Source organism: Apodemus sylvaticus, chromosome 17, assembly GCF_947179515.1.
Source record: "Apodemus sylvaticus chromosome 17, mApoSyl1.1, whole genome shotgun sequence".
In the NCBI taxonomy this organism is placed as follows: Eukaryota; Metazoa; Chordata; class Mammalia; order Rodentia; family Muridae; genus Apodemus; species Apodemus sylvaticus.
The window spans coordinates 52607337-52629784 of record NC_067488.1 but is presented as its reverse complement, the minus strand read 5'-3'; the positions used below and the strand labels follow the sequence as shown (position 1 = coordinate 52629784).

The following is a 22448-nucleotide window of genomic DNA, read 5'->3' as shown; positions in this document are numbered from 1 at the left end:
CCTCAGACAACAGTGCATTTGCCCCACACCCACCCTATAGGTCCAGGTCACAGTCAGACCCTGCCCTCGGTTTTGGTATCCATTTGGTCCCTGTCAGTCTGAGCCAGTTCCCCCGTCTTTCCCTGACTCTGCCTTTGGCTACTGAAGGAGTCCCCGTGTGGGTTTGCCTGGGGTTTCCTCAGGAGCATGCATTGGCAGCTTCTCTATGGGTGTGTCACAGTGATCTCCTGTTCTGCTTAGGTTGCTCTGGATCCCATTGTGTCCGGGAGCTGATGACACTCGCTTGCCTTGGCCACTTCAGAAGGGAAATCTGTCAGGCTTTCCAGGGTGTGCACTTTGTAGTTAATATTCCACGAGGGGAACTTTGAGATGGGTAAATATTCCGCTTCTCCTCTGACTTTCAATCTGTTCACTCACTGTTTACACATTCACAGGGACTTGAGGTCTTCTGGAAGTGGGTTATGAATCATCAGTTATTCACCTCAGTTTTCAAATCATCCCTGTGCAGCCAGCAGGAGCCCCTCTAGTCTGCGTTCCACAGCCTCGGATGCAACTCCATTACTATGAGGACTTGTTTGCTTTCCTTTGGTATCCCCCCTTGCCTGAGTCCTAGGATCGGATGATTCTCAGATCTAGAGACGCTGGAGTGGGACTCTCCAGAGCTCTGCTAATTGTGTGTGAATCAAGGAGGATGCCGGGAGCCAGGGTCCAGGCAGGGGTGGCTCACGTCCCTGGGAACATCACACAACCTTCTCTGTGGGCACAGTTCTAGGAGTGCATTGGTTCACACGAGTGGCTCCCTACGTTGACAGTACCCCTGCCCCCCACCTGTCCCCCCTCCCCCCGTTTCTGTGACACACAAAGCCTTTGTCTTCAGTTCTCTGCCAGCATTCCAGGGAACATCTGCCTCTCCTTTTCCAGTGTCATGGCTGCCTGCTCCATGAGTGAGGAGGCTTGACCCCGTCATCCTTAAGCAGTTTCCTTGCCCAGCCTTTCTGTTACATGTCTCCTCTCCCCAGCACCTCCTCTTGGTTTCGGAGGCTGCCCCATTTTTTCTCAGGGTCTTCCTGCAGCAACCTGACAGCAGAGGGCGTTGCATGCTGAGCCAGAGAGACCGGCTGCCGTCTACATTTTTAATAGCAGCTTAATTAAGATTGAATGTATATGCCCTGAATACCTAATGAGCCCGTGCTCATTAGGAGTCGAGTCACCCTCCCCCATACCTTCATCTACTGGGAGCGAATAATCCACTCGTTGACACTGGAGATGCCAAGTGTTTATTTATTTATTTTTATTTTCCTTTCTTCCTCCCTTTCTTCTTTCTTTCCTCTTTGCCCGTGGCTCACTGTGTAATCCCAGCGTGCCTCGAACTCGAACTCGCTATGGAGACACAGCTGGCCTTGATTATCTGCCTGCCTCTGCCTCCCAGGTGCTGGGCTTAAAAGGAGTGTGTGACCTTCATTTAAACGGGGTCACAGCCTGTGGTGGTTTGAGTATGCTCGGCCCAGGGAGTGGCACTATTAGGAGGTTTGGCATTGTCAGAGTAGGTGTGTCCTTGTTGGAAGAAGTGTGTCATTGTGTGTGTGTGTGTGGGGGGGGGGTGGGCTTTGAGACTCTCCTTCTAGCTGCCTGGAAAACAGTAGACTTCTAGTGGCCTTTAGATCAAGATGTAGAACTATCAGTTCCTTCTCCAGCACTGTGCCTGCCTGGACACTGCCATGTTTTCCCGCCTTGATGATAATGGACTGAACCTCTGAACCTATAAGCCCCAATTAAATGGTGTCCTTATATGAGTTGCCTTGGTCATGGTGTCTGTTCACAGCAATGGAAACCCTAACTAAGCCACGGCCTGTGTGTGCTTCTGTATTGGGGCTCCTTTCACTTGGCCAGCACTGGCATCCTGTCTATGGCTGTCTGCCGGGCCCCACCGTGTGCATGTGACAAACGTTCCAGCCTTTGGGATCTTTAGGTTGTTTCTGCTCTCTGATGGTTGTGAATGTGACTGCTGTGAACGTTGACTCACTCTCTTGGGGACCTGCTAAGGCTGGGGTGGATTTAACATGGGAATATTTCTGATGTATGAAGACCATTTACTCTTGTAAACACTGGATGTCTCCTCTGAAGCCTGAGGTGTAACAAACACTTTGTACCAAATGGAGAGTTAGAATATAATCTCTCGTCTGGGTGTGGTGTCGCACACCTTTGATCCCAGCACTCAGGAGGCAGAGGCAAGTGGTGAATTCGAGGCCAGCCTGGTCTACAGAGCCAGTTCCAAGACAGCCCAGGCTACACAGAGAAATTATTCCTCAGGGGGGAAAAAAACTTTCTGTATTGTCCTTACAGCTACAGTGTGATGTTTGTTGACAGTAGATACAATCCCCCCAAGCTAAGCAGCTGTGTAGGAGGAGAAAAGTACAGGAACCACGGCTTAGACATGTTTTCAAAAGCAGCTTTTTTCAGAAGAAGTTACTGGGCACTGGAGACCTTTTAAAAGAGAAGATCCGGGCTCTCTACCCCTTACATCAGGCACGCTTCCTCAGGGCCTGGAGCCTCCGGACCTGTGGTCAGTCACGGGAGCCAAGGTCCTGGGAATGGGCTCAAGTGTGATGCCTGGGGCTGAGCTGAATGACAACTCTGTGGGCTGACACCCTTCTTCTTCAGTTGGTAGCACAATCGGAAATGCATAAAACCAGTAAAAGATTTCATAGTCATCTGCCCCAGGAGTTAGAATAGAGCTTCAGAAGCCATCTGTACATCCTTTAGCTATAGTGTTCCTTGGAGAGCCACATCAGGGTGTTTGCATGTTGGGGCATCTTAGAATTTTGTAGTGGCCTGCTCTGTCTCCATGAGGACTCTCTGAGTAGGAACCGGATTCCACCCAACCCCCACCCTGAACCTCAGTGCATCTGCCTGTGAAGGCAGGAGTTCCACCTTGACTACCTTTTCCCATAGCTCCCTGTCTTATTTTTGGTGACAGGGTCTGTCACTGGACATGGAACTCGCTGATTGGCTAGACTGGTTGGCTACGAAGCCCCCGTCACCCCCCTGTCAGCATGGGGTTCTGGGTACCTGCTTCCATGCCTAGTCTTTCCATGGGTGTGTGGGATCTGACCTCAGGTCTTCTCGCTTGTGTAGCAAGTGTTTTACCCTGCAAGCCATCTCCTTGGCCCAGTCATAGACCATTTAAAGAAATAACAAAGTCTGTGAGCAAATGGATTTCAGAGAACTAAGTTCTGTGAGGCCCCTGTGGTATTTTAACTGAGAGACCGAGGCTGTGGGAATTCTCAGCCTGCTAGACACAGATTGTGGAACTCCCTCGTCTCCAGCCTGAGAGCCTGCTTCCTGTGATCCACTTGGGTGTGGATGCTGGTGAATCTTGTACACTTACAGCAGGTCCCTAACTCCCGCAGGGCTCAGAGCTGAGCAGAGCCTTCCTGTCTCTGTCCAAGGAGCTTAGCCATGGGCTACAGTCATGGCAGGCTGCATCTGCAGTTAGAATCGAAGTGTGCTGTCAGGGACTCCGAGATGATTGAAGTCTTTGTCCAATAGGATGTACAATAGGATGGCTCAGGCTCTGGAGTCTCAGACCTCTGACTCTGACTGGCAGCAGCGCCGTGCAGGGTGGCCATGAACTGTGGAAGAGGACTCTGAAGGTGGCTCAGGGTGGCTCCTGTCAAACCTTGAAAGTTGCCCTGGGCCTGTTTATTGGGTGTAATCTGGCAAGTGTCTTCTCTCATCTTTTTATTCTCTCTTTTTATTCTCTCTCTCTCTCTCTCTCTCTCTCTCTCTCTCTCTTTCTCTCTCTCAGAAAAGAACTTCAAATGCTGTTTCTCAGGCACTGTCCACCCTGTTTTTGAGATAGGCTCACTTATCAGCTTGGAACTTACCTCACAGGCCGGCCAAGTTGGCCGGTGTGCCCCAGGACCAGCCCATCTCTACCTTCCCAGCACTGGGATTGTGAGCACCTGTCCCCACACTTAGCTTTCTAAATATAGCTTCTGGGGATTGAACTCGGGTCCTTGCAAGTACTTTACTGACTGATCCCTCACCTCCACCCCCAGGTCCCTGTTTTCTTTTATCTTATCACCCAGGACATCCAATCCTGAACCGCACATCTGACATGATCTTGCCCATCTTCTGTCACATTAGGAGAGTTTTGAAGTACCCGCTGTTTTCCTATCTGCTAGCACACACAGCGTCAGAAGCAGCAGTCACAGGTGCCCCTGTGCAGGCAAGGCTTCTCCACAGGCATGCCATAAGCCTGCATCCCTCTAGCCTCGTTTCCTAGTTACACATGTTTTAAATTGGGAAGAGAAATGTATCCTTTGGGGAACACTGAGATAACCGCGCTAGGCTTTGCCATTTCAAGGCAAGGTAAATACCAACTCAGTTGTGCAGACTTTGGAATCGTTAGCTGTGAAGGATGGTGTGTTATGTTAACCTGTGTGAGACTTTAATAATATATTTTTTTATTGATCATATATCAATTCTAGATCCATAATCCTTCTTGGGTAATTATCTTCATTTTAAAAGTTCAACTTTGTGTGAGAAATAATTCTGAACGTACAGAAAAAATTCCCTAAGAATGATACTAAAAGCACCTGTGGTACAGGAGTCCATAGGTCCCTCCACTTTGAGCTATCTGAGGCACAGCCTTCCACTCACTTTCTTCTCCTCGGAGATCTCTCTCTCTCTCTCTCTCTCTCTCTCTCTCTCTCTCTCTCTCTCTCTCTCTCTCTCTCTTTCTGTGTGTGTGTGTGTGTGTGTGCATGCGTACACACACATAGGAGCATATGCACTCACTAGCAATATACTCAACATGCACAATGTACATATTTTTAAAATACAATTTATTTTCACGTGTGTATAGATATGTACCATGTGTGTGCCAGAGCAAGCTATCCGAGTCTTCCTCCCTGGCTTCCCACTTTATTGCCTTGCATCAGGATATCTCTGAGGAGGGCATCGGCTTCCTTGGAACTGGTGTTACAGATAGTTGTGAGCCACCGCTGTGGGTGCTGGGAACTGATCCTGGGTTCTCTGAAAGAGCAGCCAATACTCTTAATCCCTGAGCTGCCTCCTCAGCCCAGGGCATGGGTTTTTTTTATCAGTACAGTGCTTCCTTTCGTCCCTCACCCATCTTCCCCGAAGTCCTCCCTTTCATCTCTCCTTCCCGGCAGTCCTCCCTTTCATCCCTCCTCCTTCCCTGCAGTCCTCCCTTTCATCCCTCCTCCTTCCCTGCAGTCCTCCCTTTCATCCCTCTCTCCTTCCCTGCAGTCCTCCCTTTCATCCCTCCTCCTTCCCTGCAGTCCTCCCTTTCATCCCTCCTCCTTCCCTGCAGTCCTCCCTTTCATCCCTCTCTCCTTCCCTGCAGTCCTCCCTTTCATCCCTCCTCCTTCCCTGCAGTCCTCCCTTTCATCCCTCCTCCTTCCCTGCAGTCCTCCCTTTCATCCCTCCTCCTTCCCTGCAGTCCTCCCTTTCATCCCTCCTCCTTCCCTGCAGTCCTCCCTTTCATCCCTCCTCCTTCCCTGCAGTCCTCCCTTTCATCCCTCCTCCTTCCCTGCAGTCCTCCCTTTCATCCCTCCTCCTTCCCTGCAGTCCTCCCTTTCATCCCTCCTCCTTCCCTGCAGTCCTCCCTTTCATCCCTCCTCCTTCCCGGCAGTCCTTCCTTTCTTTCACACATATTATCTTTACACTTAATCTTACCCGCGAGGCTGAGAAATGATGTGCCTTTTATTCTTGAGTTTAGGCCCCATAGATGAGGAAGCGCGCTTGCTGTGTCTGCCTGAGTCTGGCTTACCTCACCAAACACAATGACCTCCCAGTTCTATCCATTTTTTCCCCCTGAAAATGATGTAGTTTCATTCTTCAGAGCTGAATAAAACCCCATTGTATATATTCATCAATCTCCCCCCTTCATCTGCCGATGGGCGTGTCGGCTGTATCCATAGCTTGATTGTTAATGGTGTGGTGATGAACATGGATGTCTGAATATCTCTGTGGTGTACAGATTTAGGGTCCCTCATTATGCACCCCGGAGTGGTACAGCTGGGCCACATGACAGTTGTGTTTTTAGTTTTTGTAATGTTGATTTCTGTGATGCTTACACTAATTTCCATCAGCCTTTTAAATTTCTTTTAATGACTGAAGTAGGATAGAAACACATTGGAGCTTAAAAAAAATAACCATGTCACTTAAATTTTTAATTTTAGTGGTGTGTGTGTGTGTGTGTGCATGCATCTCTCTGTGTGTCTCCATGCCAGTGTGCAGGCACACACCCATATATGCATATGCAGAGGCCAGAGCAAGCTATCAGAGTCTTCCTCCCTGGCTTCCCACTTTATTGCCGTGCAACAGGATATCTCTGATCAGGAAGCTCAATGTTTTGGCCTCGAACGGTTGTCCAGACAGCTCTTGGGATCCACCTGTCTCCAGTCCCCCGTGTTGGGGTTACAGGCATGTGTATCCATGGCTGTTTTATTTTTTAAGCTATTTTCGATTTTTCTATTTATTCTTAGCATTGGTGCTGAGAATTCAAACACAGGTCCTTCTGGTTGCAGAGCGAGCAGTCTTGCCCACTGAACCATCCCCTGAGGCCCACACTGTAGATTGCATTTACTTTTCCCTGATGACCTGGGAGGGTGGACATATATTTATATGTGTATGCATTCACCACTTAAATCTTGAGAACAGCTTGTTCAACCCATCCACCGGCTTATAGATCATTTGTTCTTTTGGTATTTCATCTTTCAAGCTCTCTATGTACTCTGGTTACTGTGTCCCTGTCAGATGATTGGCTAGCAAAACTTTTCTCCCACCCCATGCCTGCTGCTTCTCTCTGCCCATTGACCCTTTGCTGCAGAGACGGTTTGAATTGTTTGCTGTGCTCCCTGAGCTTTCAGACAGCCTTGCCTGTGCCTGTTTCTTTAAGCATTTCTCCTGCATTGTCCTTTAGGGCTGTCAGGGCTCCAAGTCCCACAGAAATGTCCTCCAATCATTCATTTCTATTTATTTATTTATTTATTTATTTATTTATTTATTTATTTATTTATTTATTTTGTGCAGTGTGAGCCAGAGATCTAGTCTCAATCTTCTGCCTCTGGGTGTCCTGTGTTTTTAGTGCCATGAGTTGAGGGAGGCCGGCATCTCCCCAGTGTGTGCTCCTGGATGAGAACGAGTGAGTGGGTGACGGTGTGTCGATTTCCTTCCCGGTCCTTCAGACTGTCCTATTGGTTGGAGGCTGTGTCTATGTCAGCACATGCCAGGTTTGTCGCCATGGCTCTGCAGTGTAATTTGGGGTCTTTTGTACATCCATATGATGTTTAGGGTTTTTTTTTTTTTTTTTTTTTTTTTTTTTTTTTTTTTTTGTACTTTCTGTTTAGAATGTCACCGGAATTTGATGGGGGATTGTACTGACTCTGTAGGTCACTTTCAGGACTGCAGCTGCTGTCATGAGGTTAATTCTTTTGATCAGTGTGCATGGGAGCTCCTTCCTGTTTTCTAGTGTGGTCTTCAACACACTAAAGTGCATTTCGTTTTCTGGAGAAAAGTCTTCGAACATTAAGGAAGTTGATAGTCTCACAGTTCTTATTCTGACTTCAGGACATATAATTCTTAACAACAAAGACTAACTTCTCACATAATCACCGTGGAGTGCCAATCTCAACTGATTCAATCATTTTATTTAATATATAATTCATGCCAACTCACTTGACCCAATAGTATCATTTGTAGAACTTTTGGGCCAGCAGGATGGCTTAGTAGTGGGTTAAGGTCCTTGCCCATTACCCTAACAACTTGCGTTCATTCTCTGGAACACATATGGTAGGAAAAAAGAACTGACTCTGTCAATCTGCCTTCTGACCTCCCTACCTATGCTGTGGCATGCAGTCCCTTCCCCAAGAAATCAATAATCACAATAGAAGTTTATTAGAAATAGTTTTTAACAGTGACAGTTTCTGCCTTGAAACTCAGCTAATAGTAACACACAATGTACAGGAAATGTTTGCCCACATTCTGTTTGATTTCTATGTCAGTGTTAGATTTATCTCAGGTCAGATGTTTGATAATGTTGTAAACATGTGTTGGCTCTTCCTCAGGCACAGACTAGCCTTACTCTGTGCTCTCTGAGGCTGTGTATCAGTTCTGACTCCCAGAATGGACCCACAAATGTCTAACAGTGTCTGTTCCCTCAGCAGTTTCAGCATCACATTATAGACACAGGAGCCTGCTGTGCTGTGTGTCTTTGACTGGGTCTCAACTCTCTAACACGTTTGTTCTTCCTGTCTGACTGTAGATCCCGATCACCAGCTTGGGTAATGTGCCATACCTTGAATTCCTCTCCAGGTACGGTGGACTTGATATAAACATCAATGGTATAAAGAGGTAAGCTTTTTTCTCTCACCCATATTAACATTTGACATTTGAAATGATGTTTAACGCACAAGCAGAGCTTATCTGTGTAACACTTGATGGCTTAATCCCCAGTCAGAATTTTATTTAGGAAGAATAACAAGGTTGTTGCAGAACATAAATATAGCAGGTAAAGTCACGTTTAAAATATCCCTTGTACAATGTATTTTAAGTCTGGAAATAATTCTTAATTATTTTAATTTTGTAGTAAGACCCTCAGATGCTAGATGTGAAATGCATTGGTTTTTGTACATTTTCGTGCCATTCTCTGGGAAGTGAGTATGTGGATGGAGACAGGACAGTATAGGTGTTGTAAGATCACCTCAGTGCTTCAGAATTTTAGCACAAATATGGGGTTCACTCCTTCACCACAGCCTGTGGGAGCTACCACACAACCTTCAATGAATCTGTTAGCAGGAATGTTTTGGGTTTCAGTTTATGGTTTAGGAGATACTGTTTTAGTAAGAAAATTCTGCAGTGTTTGTCTGATTCTGTGAATGAGCCTCATTTTCTATGAAGCATTGCAAACAATTACAGTAATTAAATTTGGGGGTTTGGAGAGGTGACTCAGCAGCTTAAGAGCCCTTGCTGCCTGCCTTAGTTAAGGCTTCGTTGCTGTGAAGAGACATCATGACCAAGACAACTCTTATAAAGGAAAATATTTAACTGCAGCCGGCTTATAGTTCAGAGGTTTAGTCCATTATCATCATGGCGGGAAAACATGGCAGCATGCAGGAAGACACGGTGCTGGAGATGGAGCTGAGTGTTCTATAGCTTGATCAGCAGACAGGAGAAGGAGACTGTGTTCCACACTGGGTAGAGCTTGAGCATAGGAGACCTCAAAGACCACCCCACAGTGACACACTTCCTCTAACCAGGCCACACCTCCTAGTACTGTCAATCCCTATGGCCAAACATTCAAACACATGAATCTGTGGGGACCATTCCTTTTCAAACCATCACAGTGATCTTTCAGAGGACCTGAGTTCAGTTCCCAGCACCCATGTCAGGCAGCTCATAACTGCCTATAACTCTTGTTTCAGGGGATCCAAAGCCACCTTCTGGCCTCCATAAGTACTGCATTTATGGGCACATAGGCATACAGGAAATGCACTTGTGCATATGAAAACAAATGGTATCCTGTGCAGTTAGAACCTTTCAGTAGTATACTTACAGGGTCACAGTTGACTCCCTACCCTCCACCCCTGCAGTTCAGGCATAAGTACCAGTGTAACAGAAGGAAGGGATGATGAGGAACCAGGAGCAATTGGGAGCCTCGGCTGACAGAGTGCTGGGGGTGGTGAGGATATGTGGACCTTGAGACTTCTGTACAGCATCTTGCATATGCTGACCACCACTGAACTGTGTGAGTGGTCCAGTGGCTCGTTTTGTTTTTTCTTTTTGTGGTAGTAAGGGACTGAACCCCAGAGGCTTCACACACGCTCTGCAAGTGCTTTATCCATTGAGCTGTATCCCCAGTTCATAACGACAAGTTTTATGGCTTTTCCCCTGTTAAATCACAATTTAAAAAAATCACTAGTGAAATCTCAGGAGTTCACGTGTTCACCTTAATTCCCTGATTGGTTGGTATTGCTGGGTGGAGCCAGATGGAGACCAGTTGGTTTTGGGTAAGAGCCCGTGGGAGAAGATGTTTTCATGTTAGTGGGTTCTTGCTCTCACGGGACTAGATTACTTACCTTCAGGAGTCGGGTCTTGATGTTCTCAGGGTTCCCCTTCCGTGTGTGCCTGTTCCTCCACACACGCCTGCTCTTCCACTTTCTGCCGCTGGCTAAAAGAACATGATGCCCTCATTAGAGACCCCTAGCTCTGACCTTCCAGTTCTTTAACCAACTCCTTAACACCATTCTTTTCATTATAAATGCCCAGATTTGTGTATTCTGTCACAGCACCGGAAACATACTGCTGTATAGTACAGGCCTGGGAGGCCTCAGAGCTCTGTTCCATGCAGAAGAAATCATTCACCTGTGTGCTTTCCAGTCACTCAGAAGAAAGGCTGCGCTACACAGACCATATCTACTCTCTCCTATCTTGACCTACTTATGGATAGTATTGTTGGGTGTACCATCACCTATTTAAATATTCTTTGTGTAAAAAACAACTAAAAAGCTGTTTTGAAAAGCCAAAACAAATAGAAACAAAACCCAAAACAAAACAAAACAACCCTAAACCTTAAAGAGCTGGAAAAACAGAAAGCAAGAGAGCTGTGTATGCGTCTTACTATGGAATCTTAGTCTGATAATTTGGGCTGAGAAGAACCCTAAGTTATTTTCTTCACCATAAAAGGCTAATGATTTAAACTGGACTTGAAATATTCTGACTTTCTGTGATGCTGACTCCTCTTGATGGTAGGAGACCATGACATTCTGATCAAGTCTCGTCCCCCAGGTACGGCAGGTCAAGTACCATGAATGGCATTTCTGTGGAATATATAGGCATTTTAATTTCTTCATGTGCTGTTAAGAGTAGGACCCCTCGAAGAGGCAAAAATAAAGTGAAAATTGGAGTCCAGAGGAGGATACTTTGTATATAGTAGGCTTTAGTTCTATGGACTTTAGTTAAATCATAGTGAATTCCTGTCCACCCCTAGTGAATTCCCATGCCAGTTTTGTTGTCCTCTGAAGTAAAGAAGGCAAGAGGGAAAGCCAAGTGTGCTACCACGGCGAGGAGAGCCAGAGAGAAGAGCCCTGTGGGCAGCATTGCTGCACAGTGTGACCCGGGATGCTGGGAACTAGAGGAATAAACTTAGTCGGTTGGTGAAAACGGAGTAAAGCCAGCCTAACAGAACACCAGTGGCCCGGAAGGCAGCTCTGATGGATGTAGATGGATGTAGCAGACAGCACAGACAGACACAGAGAGGACGGGCACACCAGGACAAGGGTTGGGAGGAAGAGGGCACTTGAAATGACTCTTCCAGGAAGATCTGTCCTGCTTTGTTCCGTGTGCCTATATCAGGATACACAGCCTGGGTAAGAGTGGGAATTATTGTTGAGAGTTTCAGAGGTCTGGAAGTCCAAGATCCAGTCCTCAGCACCTCAGCCTTTTCTTTGAATCTTACTGGAGGAAGGTGAAGGGGTGGGAGTGCCACCTACCCAGCCATGGGCCACTTCTTCAGGCCCTGCTTTGTAGTACACAGCACCAAAGTCTGGAGGGAACATTCAAAGTGTAGAAACAGAAGAGGGGGGAAGGAAGGGGAGGGAGAGAGTTGAGTATTCATCATTATTGGAAATAGCAGAATCGCACCTTTGCATTCTGTATTCAGTCCAGTGTGTTAACCAGGTCCTGGATGATTTATTCATATTGACTCACATAAAACAAGGGACAGTCTGTTATTGTTGCTTAACTTCCAATCATGGGGCTGCAGCAGAAAAACAGCTTAAGTCTCTGCCCTGGTAGAGGTGAGACTTACTGTAGCCGTGGCACCTCCTTCCTGGAGAGACAGTTGTGGGGACCACACTTCATACATTGGCATGCTGAGGAAAGGCTGGCCAGAAGAGTTCTCCATCACTTCTCTCCTGCCCTGGCTACTGTCACTACACCAGAACTTTCCGCATGTTAAAATGACCACGGGAGCCCCTGGGTATCCTGTGGCAAGCCCCACTAGAGTGGAGTCCCCATCAGGAAGGGATAGTTTGCCTGTAGATGCAGTTTTAACCCTTGGATTATTTAAGTCTATGCTACGTTCAAAATGGGGGACTTGTCTCCAGTGCGGGAGAGCTGGTGTTCTCTGTAATATGGACGTTGTTACCATTCATCCTACAGAAAAGCCCATGAGGTGATTTTCTAAAAGAGAAGTACTATTCTCCTTTTCTTCCCATGTTTATAGAGGGGCTGGGGGTTCAGGGAACCAGCCAAAGCCTTGCCCGCATGAGGCAAGCTCTGTAGTAAGCTATATACCCAGCCATGATGTGCCAGTATAACCACTGTGATTGCTCATGGTGAGCCTTCTGTATGGCAACTGATCCAAATGGTGTCGGCTCTTTGTTGACTGGATGAATTGTAATGGTCTTCCACATATAACACAATCTTGGTGATGTTTAAAAAGCATTCTGAACTCTACCTTTGAAGATTAACCACAGAGTTCTGAGGAAGTTTCTGGAGTATGATCTTTATGTTGAACCTGAATTCCCTACCAGAGAACAGGTCTTGTGGTATGGAGTTGCTTCCCCACTCAGGCAACCAGGATTCCCATGGATAAAGCAGGCAGCACTAGCAGAGCGCAGATTCAAAGGGCAGATGGATGCATAGCTGGGTCCAGGCAGGTAGCCTTGCCACAGAAGACCTGAAGAACAAAGGCTGGCAACTGAGACAAGTGGGGCTTGCCGGGGAGATGGGCTTTTTGCTGTAAAGAGGCCATAGTTTAGATCCATCAGGAGAGGGGCCCGTGTGGAATCAAGGAGACCTGGTATATGACCATCTCTTGAACCTGAAGGCTTCCAAGGCCAGTTCAGTCTGGGAAGGGGAGATGGAACCAGTACTTGGGGTGGAGGAAGGGGAGCTTGGGTTCCTAGGAACACCCAGTCTCCAGATAAAAAAGGAGTGGGGAAACGTGTTACAAAATAAGGATTTGGGGGCCAAGTAAAAATATTTTTAATTTCATTTGTGAAGATGGGTGGTTAATCTGAGATGCTGACTCAGCAGTATAGAAGAGGCCAAAGGAAAATGATCAGGCTTGAAGGCCTGAGGTTTTAGGGACAGTACAGAAAACAACTAACATCGTAAAGCCACACAAACAGAAACGCAATTGTCTGTGCAAATGGAGCCAGCACTTCTGTGCCTTTAATAAAAGGTTTGGAGTCTCAAATACCAGGCAGGAGACAGAGTGGATGGGCTGAGTTAGGGGCTTCTGAGCTCTGCCCCTTTCTGACAAGAGTCTGCGTGCTTTAACTTGGCATGCAGAAGTCTTACATCGGAACATTGTGATTGTTAGGCCAGCTGAAAGATCACAGACATGAATATTTAACTTCCAGACGGGGGAAAAAGGAAGCTAATTTTTTTTTAACAGTATTTAACCTAGAAATAAGAAAGGAGAGAGAAATCTAGAACAGGTGGTAAAAATAAAGACCATGAAGCAGCTAGTCTGCCCCAAGCTCTTGTGCATAGCATGTGTAATGTAACAGGGTGGGAACACTCAGGCAAAGGGTTGAGGCTGCAGGCGGGACAGAGCCCAGCGACTGGCTTTTAAAAAATGAAGATAGCTTCAGGAGAAGGATAAAGAGTTGAGGGGAAAAGATGGAAATCTCCTTATAGAGAGTTAGAGTAGCTGCCGGTTACAGGAAATGCGTGTTACAGACTTAATCATGGTAAACGTTTCGCTTAAAAGACAAAGAGTGACTAGTTCCAGTTAAAGAAAATGTACATATAGGCACAGAGATAGGGGAAAAGAGAAAGGATTTAAAAAGTTGTGCTAATCTACGCTTCTTACGATTTTTTATTCTTCAACTCCTAAGTACATCCTATGAACAATATTTTCCACTGAATATGTTACTAGAGCAGTATTAAGACGCTTGCGTTAACACGAGATTGCTGTCTCTATCGTGGGCACAGAACTGAACGGCTCTCAGCACTGGCTTCCTCTGACACACATAAAGTGACATGAGATGCTCCAAGGACCTCGCTGCCCCTCAGAAGTCCAGACTCCCTCTTATGGCCCACAGTACCCCACTGTCTCTAAACTTCCCTTGTGTGTCTCTAACCCATTCATCCGGCTCCAGCTGCTTCATGCTGACTCCCGTGTGCTGAGCGCCTGCCCCGGGGCCGCCTGATGTCCCCTTTGTGTGGCCAGGAGAGCTGTGGTGTCCTTCAGCTCAAGGATCTCCTTGACATGACACCTGAGCCGAGGCCTCTTATTCCCTCCACCCCAAAGATTACCCATTGCCGGGGTTCCGGCTTCCATCCAGTCCCCATTATCCTCTCCCTGGCACCCAACCTGCCACGCTCTTGTTTTCTTCCATCTGTGGCTGTCACTCGGTGGGATGGTGTCAGGTGGCAGGTGATGGAGAGCTGGCAGGAAGGAGAGGGGCCCAGGCTCTGCCCCTTCTGTTCTCTGCTCTGCACCACACCCCACCCCACCAGTCAGTCTTAAGGAAGCTCTGAGGCTTGGTAGCTACACAGATCCTGCAGACCCTAGAAGACCTGAGAGGAAGAGCAGATGGAGCCAAGATACAGGCGCACGGTGACCCGGAAGTCCTTTACCAAGAGGCTCCTGGGGTCAGATAGCACTGGTGTCTACTATAGTCAGGATGGAGTGCAATAGCACACAGTCTGGGTGCTGGTGAGCCCAGGCCTGGAATTGTGCTGTGGGCTCAGCTGAAGTGAGGCCTGGTGTCCATTAAGTCCCCACATGCCCTGAAGACAGTAGATACTGTACTTCCATTTCCTGATGAGGAAACCGAGGCCCAGGGAAGTTCACGCCCCCAGAGAAGTGACTCAGAAAGCCTGTGGCTCAGTGCTATGCAGGTCCGGTGTCAACAGCTGTCCGAGAGGAAAAATGTTAACAAAAATTATTTTTATTTTATTTTCAAGGGTAAATGAAAACGAGGTAGATAACAGACGAACACTCAGAGAAGTCCAACTTGCTGAAAAGGTAACAGGGATTTAAAAAAAATGTTTTACTCCACACTTGGTTGGCCCAGGCTGGTGACCCTAGTGAGGGCTCCTAGTCATGTGGGCTTTGTGAGAGAAGGCGGTGTGTGTGCGTGTGTGCTCTGGCACCCCAGAGCTCTTGACAGTGATCTTGTCTCTTGTGTTAACTCGGGACGTGTGTCAGCAAGCTGCCTGTCCTGTTTCTGTGTCAGACTTGAGTTTCTCGTCAGGACGAGGACAGACTTTTCCTGAGCAGTAATAGGCAGTGTAGAGAAAATAACCAGTCAGTGCCAAGCACGGGGTTTTTCCAGTGAGGGGTCACTTAGCCCAGGAGCCGCTCTGCCACTTGGTTAGGTCTCAGCATGGCGGGGCGGGGGTGGGGGGTGGGGATACCACGCCAGGCTTGGAGCTGAGACGCCTTTTTAAAATGCATCAGAGCCTGTCAGTTCCTTGAGCAGTTTGAGAATTGTGGCTTAATTTACTCGATTCAATATGTTGGTTTGAAATTGGACACATTTTTCTTTCTTTTTTGAACTCTTTTGAGACTTCCATACATTCCAAACTCAAAAATAACTAGAGGGCCACAAAATGTTTGCTTCCAGTTCCCTGGCTTGTCCCATCCACCGCAGAAGAATCCTGTAACTGATCCTTTCGAAGCACTGTGTGTCCCCAAACCCGAGTCACATGAGTCGTTCTGAGTTGGAGCCCTGGCCTGGACCCCTGTATAGCCAGCCTATGGGCTATTCTATAGGAGGACTCGGTACTAGGAGTACCTGTTTTGGTTTTGTCTTTTGTTTCTGCATAAGGTGTGTTTATCACAAAATGCCCCTTGGAAAGCCAGCCGTTTGGGATGGTCATCCCTACTGCGACAGCTTTTGGAGAGATAGGAGGTGTTACGGAGAGTCCACAGCTTGTGGACATGGGTGGGAGTTGTCAGTTATCAACAGCAAGCTCCCCATTCGCATCCTATGGTCTCAACTGAAAGCAGGGATCTGCACTCTCCAGCGCTGGGCCTCCCCCCCCCCCCCCCCCCGTCTGACTTTCTTCCTGTGGAAGCCATCTGTGAATGAGTGTCTATGCTGTTACTGGTTTTGACCGGGCTATGAGGGTGAAAGCCAGACAGCACTCTCCATTCCAGGAGTGCTGGGGCCACTTGGCCAAGTGTTCTTGCCAGTAGATGTCCCCGCTCCAGTTATGTCTACAACCTGGACTATGCCCAACAAAACTCACCTTGTTACTAGATTTGATCATGTGTCACTGTAGAGAGCAGAGCTCACCTTGAAGGAAGTGCCACCCAAGAGGAAGCCAGGCAGCTTGGAGGTGGGGGACTAGCTGCCAGCTATGGCTTCTTTCTGAGGGGAGGCAGAGCCCATAAAACATCTCTTCCACTATGCACCCCCCCCCCCCCCCCCCCCGCACAGGGCCACCACACGGAGCAGACCCAGCCGCCGACTCATAAGTCCTTGTTCAGTTCCCCGGATCCTGGTAGTAGTTGGTAGTGGTTACCTGACCGTGCTAGAGCCTAGGAAGATGACCACGGGATTAGTGGAGTTAGGCGCTGCCTGTGCCTTCCTTCCAGGGCCGGGAGAGAGTTTGGAATGAAGGCACACCCATTTGTTTTAACTATAGACACACAAGGCTCATTAGAGCCAAGAACACATGCACACGTCTCTGAATCTGGAGGCCAGATTTGCTCATGTGCAAAGGAATTAACCTTCTGAGATCAGCACCCGACGACTGGGCAGACAAACTAGATCCCAGAGCTGACATGCCCTTTTGTTTCCATGGTGAAGGTGGTCTGACAGCTGGTTTGTCAGCATCTGCCCTCTGACTTAAGTCTTTCCAAAGTATGTTCCTGGTTACCCTCATTACCCAGAGGCCCCCTGGGCATTCAGGACTTGCCTTCATATATCAGTTGGAGAAGAGTCTCAGCCGTCGGATTCCCCAGCTCTGTCTCAATTCAGTGATTTGCTGTGTGGCTTTGTGTAGAGTGGTGCTGTCATGTCATGCCAGCTGAGGGCATTCTCAGGGCATCCTCAGAAGAGGCTACCGTAGTCTTGGCTCAAATTTAGTCTATCCTCAGGCCCACCCACTCACCCGGAATCCTTCCTGGACCTCACACACACAAGCCCTTTGGTTGTGTGTTGCTGAGCCTTCTCTGGGTCTCTCTAGTGTTCAGATTCTCTGTTCCTGAAGAGTAGGGAGGCGGTGGTCTCTGGAGAGTTACAGGCATCCTGGTGGTTTTCTGGAGAAGGCGGCCGTTAGCCAGGCTTCTCACCGCCCTGCTTTCCCATCTCCGTGTTGGGATTCACCATGGTACTGTAAGGACAAGAGGTGTTAGGAAAAGTGGAGACCCTAGTGCGATCAATGGGCAGATATTCCCGCTGCTGCTGTCTAGAGAGGCTGTTTCTCCATGCGGAACCCTTAACGGGACAATAGGTGTCACTTTCTTGGCCATAGAGAGAAGTGATATTTTTCCAGGTGAAGGCTAGCTAACCTCTGCTTCTCACTACTGGGAAGGGAGGACAGGCGAAAGGGGAGGCCGAGGGAGGGGAGGAGAGGGAAGTGACTTCTCGATCTGATTGCGTCTTGAGCTCAAGGGTTTCACTTCAGAGCCACTTCCTCCAATCTTCCAACAAGCTGCCCAGAGCAAGCTGTACTAGTTAGTTTTAAACTAATCTTGCTACAACCTAGAATCCCAGGGGAAGGTAGTCTTAATGGAGAATTATCTAGATCAGCTTGGCCTGTGGGCATCTCTATCAGAGATTGCCTTGCTGTCAACTGAGGTGGAAAGGCACACCTAGAATGCAGGCTGTGTCATTCCACAGGCTGGGCCCTGAACTGAGTAAGAGTGAAGAGAGAGGCCTGCATAAGTAGCAGACAAGTGTGTTCTTAATCTCTCTTTGCACTACTGTGCGAGGGGTGTGGCCAGGTCCTGAGCTCCCAACCCTGACTTCCCTGAAGTGATGGCTGGCAGCCTGGGATTGGAAACCAAACAGACCCTTTCTTCCTTAAGTTGTCTTTTTTTTTTTTTTATCAGAGCCATTAATCACAGTAATAGACAAGCAATTAGCACACAGGGGAGCTTCCAGCCGGGGCCTTCCCCTCACCCACTTGCACCCTCAAGCCTGGGAACAAACTGGTCCCCACCAGCAGCCTAAGCCGGCTCTCTGTGGCCTCTCCTGGGGTGACAGGCTTCCTCCTGTGCATCAGGTGGCCACCCAGGAAAACCACAACAAAATATAACGGCAAGCTTGTTGAGGTGGAGGAAGGTGCCTGGCTTTCTTTTGGACACTTCTCAGTGTATGACTTTTGCTCGCTGTAGTCACAGTAGGGGTAAGAGGCCCAGTGTTCACTAGGATTCTTCTAGGTGCTTCGTTCTAGTGAACCTGTCTCCAGAGATTCTCAAAGCAGCACCACTCTCATCCCTGGAGGAAACTGAGGAAGGGGGTGAGCAGTTCCCACCCATGGGAACACAGCTATGGGTGGAGAAGAAGCCCAACACCAGCCTTCTTATTATTACCTGAGCTACCCTGCTTTCTGGTAGGGTAGCAGATGTGCTGTGCCTGATTTTGCATTCAGCAGACATACACCTGGTCAAGTCAATAGCCAGGGTCACTCTTCACCTGAGAGCAGCCTCTGCTGCCTCCACTACAGTGGTAAACAAACCTTGCTCTGTCCGTGAGGCCACCTGTCAGTCTGTGGAGCAGTCACTTTTCCCCTGGGTTTTCTCTGGCATGTGGCCCTTTCCCGCCCCCTCCCAATCAAGTCACCTGTGCCCGTGCCCTTGTCTGTCCCTCCAGGTCCTAGCTCCATCATGGGGTGCTGGATAAGTCAAGACCTCAGACTTAGTAAATAGTTTTGAAGTCAGGACTCCAGTAGGACCAAAAGAAGGAAATGGTCAGACCAGGGAATGTCATCAGTGTTTGCTCTGTTTTGTTATTTGTGGACCCCCACATGAAGTGTGGTAGGGATAGAAGACAAGGCTAAGACAGGAAGAAAACCTCACATTACCCCAGGGTGAGAAGTATTAATAACCATGTATAGCGGCTAGCTGAGAGGCCCCAAAGGGTTCTGCCATGCTCACGCACACTGTAAGAACAGGCAGGACTCCAGACCTTTCCAGACCTGCCATACACAAAAACAGTTCTGAACCGAAGACTGGAATTCAAGCATATGTCATACAGTTAAGGAGGCATAAAAAGAAAAACAGCCAAAGACCCAGGCTGTTCACATTTCATGGCTTTCCAAGTTAAAGAAACTCTCAAAAGTAGAAAGGATTCCAGGGCTTGGGTATTTGTGATGCTGGAACATCTGGTCGACCCAGTCAGCTGTGACTAGCATGTCTGTTGGACACCGAGTGATCCCACACAGCTTTGATGGGATTACCCTGGTGCCTCAGAATTTTAGGACGCAGCCTGCATCATTTCAGAGGTAATTGGTGAATCATTCAAGTGAGTTGCCTGCTTGTTCTTATCCCAGTGGAGAAGGCACAAGAGTCAGGAGTAGGTCATCCTTCCTAGACAGGTGAGCTTTCCTTTTAAAGGGCATTTACAAAGTTATAGTTAGGACTGGGGAGATGGCTCACCTGGACAAGTGAGATGGCCTTGCAAGCGTGAGGACCTGAGTTCAGTTCCTAGGATCCAGGTAAAAAACCAAAAACCCAGATCGTTGCCACACATGCTTGCAATCCCAGGACTAGGTAGGTGGAGATTTATCTCTGCAGCTTCCTGGCCAGTCAGCATAGCCTATTTGTGTGCTTCAGGTCCTAGTGAGAGATTCTGTCTCAAAAAACATGGCTGGCTCTTGAGGAGGGCCACGTGAGATTGGCTTTTGCCTTCTACATGTACATTCACATGCCTGCATGCATACACACACACACACACACACACACACACAAGAAAGCCACAACAAGCTGAAGCCGAGGCCATGTGCTAAACTGGCAGGCTCCTAGCTCCTGCTTAGCCCGGCCCCTCCTCCCACCCTTGCTTCCTTGGCCCCTCTGGAGCTCTCAATCACCAGCTACGGCAGGGATTTGAACACATCTCCTCTTTCATCTGAAGAAAATATTAGCATATCGCAGAGCTGTTGGGACAGATTGTATCTGAGGCACTTCTTCCTCCCCGCAGAAAAGCCCATCAATCATAACCGAATATAGTGATTAATAAAGTCACAGCTTCCTCCACGTGCCTCCGTGCAGCTAAATGAAGAGCAGTGCCTCCACTCTCGACTCTCACCACAAAACAACCACTTGCCGCTCTATCGGAAACTCGCACCAAAAGAACTTCAAGCCCAGAAGCTATTTTTGGTTGATCTATTATTAATTTACTGAAGCCTCGTGAGGAAACCGTATCAAGGACTCAATTGGAATTTACAGTTATTTCAGACGAAGTTTATCTTGTTGACTTTTAAGCTACATAGCCTACATATGGCCAACCAATAGCACGGACAGACGTTTGTGGGGGGATAGTCAAGTGTTTGCACCAAGTGGGGAACCAGGCAGCCCGAGTGGGGCTTCCGGACACTAATGTTGAGTAGTCCAGAGCAAGCTGGCCTCCCCTGGGACTGTCGCTCACCTGAGAATCTAGGAAATGGTGTCATTAGATGGTGGTTCTGTAAGAGGATAAAGATAAAGGGGCTTGTCATCTGCCAGGCTCATAGAGATGGCTAGAAAATTAGGGACCATTTACATGTGAAAGGTTCGTCGGTAGTTCTCAAGAGAGAAGTGAAGAGACAGCATGTGGTTTAAAGCCACAGGGGTCAGGGCCAGAGGCTGGGAGCCTGCCGTGTGCTGGTGGAACCCACATTTACCTCTCCTGGGGTGCCAGCCTCACAGGTGTCCAGAGGAGAAGCATCATTCTTGCCCGTCCTGCTCAGTCATCTGCATCTGCCTGCCCTGCCCCACCATTTACTCTTTAACGCTGTGTGCTTGCTGCACGAGAGCCAGTGTTACCGTGGGAGCCACGGACCTGCTCTCATCCGGCTGCAGGTGACGATGCCCAGGGGTTTTGCTGGCCAGGGAGAACACATGGTAATCTTAAATCATTCTGAACCCACCAATCTGGGAAAGCCTTGGTCTTTTCTCTTTAGTCCTGGGCAGTTTTCATCTTGGAGACTTCCAAACCCTACACTAGGCTGTCTTACCTCCCTCCTGTTTGTTCTGGAGGCTGAGAAACATAGTATCTTAGTTATAGAACACTGTTGCTGTGAGGAGACATCCTGACCAAGGAAACTCTTATAAAAAGAAAGAAAGCATCTAATCGGGGGCTCGCTTACAGCTTCAGAGGCTTAATCCATTATCATCATAGCAGGGAACTCAGGCCTGGAGCAGTGGCTGACAGCTACACCCTGATCCACGGGCTGAGAGAGGTAGTGAGAACCTCGGCCGACATGCGCTTTTGAAACCTCAGAGCCCCGCCCTTCCTCTAACAAGGCCACACCTCCTGGTTCTTCTAATCCTGAGTTCCACTCCCCGAAGATTAAGAGCTGAAATATATGATGTAGCTGATGTTTGCAACTTTGTTCTTTCTTCCTTTTCCGTCCTTTCTCCTTCATCCTTCCAAGCCCCTAACTGAATAAAGAAAGTCAGGGGTCAGAAAGAGGGTGATGTATCATTAAACTACTTCCTGTTAGTTAGGGCAGTCTAATTCCTTGCAGCAAGTTTGATCTCTGCTGTCAGGATATCTAATTTATTCTTGTTTCTTCTTTGTACACATCTATATAACAAACCTCGGCCAACAGCAACCAACAACCAACCAACCAACAGCTAACTAAGAGCCAACCTGGTAGCCCTAGAATTTATATACCAGCAATTCTGAAAAGTCCCCAGAATTCCAAACGTTCACACAGTCACAGCAATTATCTGCAGCTGGCAAAACCAAGCCCCTGCTAGAGTCTGAGGCAAATCATAGTCAGCTACTGTGGACAGTCTGAAGCAGCCCCGCGTCCCCATACCTGGGACTGAAGTGATACCACAGCCCAGTTTCTGAGTGTGTATTTTGTTTTTGTTGTTGTTTTTGTTTTTTGTTTTTTGTTTTGTTTTGTTTTGAGACACGGTTTCTCTGTATAGCCCTGGCTGTCCTGGAACTCAGTCTGTAGACCAGGCTGGCCTCGAACTCAGAAATCTGCCTGCCTTTGCTTCTCAAGTGCTGGGATTAAAAGTGTGCATCACCACTGCCCAGCTGTTGCTGGTTTTTAAGAAACCAAACTTTTCACTACAATAGGAACCTGTGGGGGCTATTTTTATTCAAATCATCACACACAGTCAGAAGAGCTCTGTGTGGCCTACTACTTTCCTCTTAAAAGTTTATTTATTTTTATTTAATGTGTGTAAGTGTTTTGCTTTCATATGTATCTGTGTGCCACAAGCCTGCCTCGAAGATCAGAGGATCCTTTGTAACTGGAGTTCTAATAGTTAGGAGCTGCCCTGTGGG

The 22448-nt window shown here is 47.9% G+C and overlaps 1 protein-coding gene across 2 annotated transcripts in view; it reads left to right on the top strand.

Annotated features, from left to right (window-relative positions):
* Positions 1-22448, top strand: part of Efcab6 (EF-hand calcium binding domain 6) — a 177819-nt gene that overhangs the window by 21200 nt on the left and 134171 nt on the right. For both annotated transcript variants that reach the window (XM_052161364.1, XM_052161365.1), the window contains 2 exons: positions 8297-8385; positions 14956-15016. In XM_052161364.1, the coding sequence (XP_052017324.1) occupies positions 8297-8385; positions 14956-15016 (150 nt within the window). The remainder of the gene's footprint in view (positions 1-8296; positions 8386-14955; positions 15017-22448) is intronic.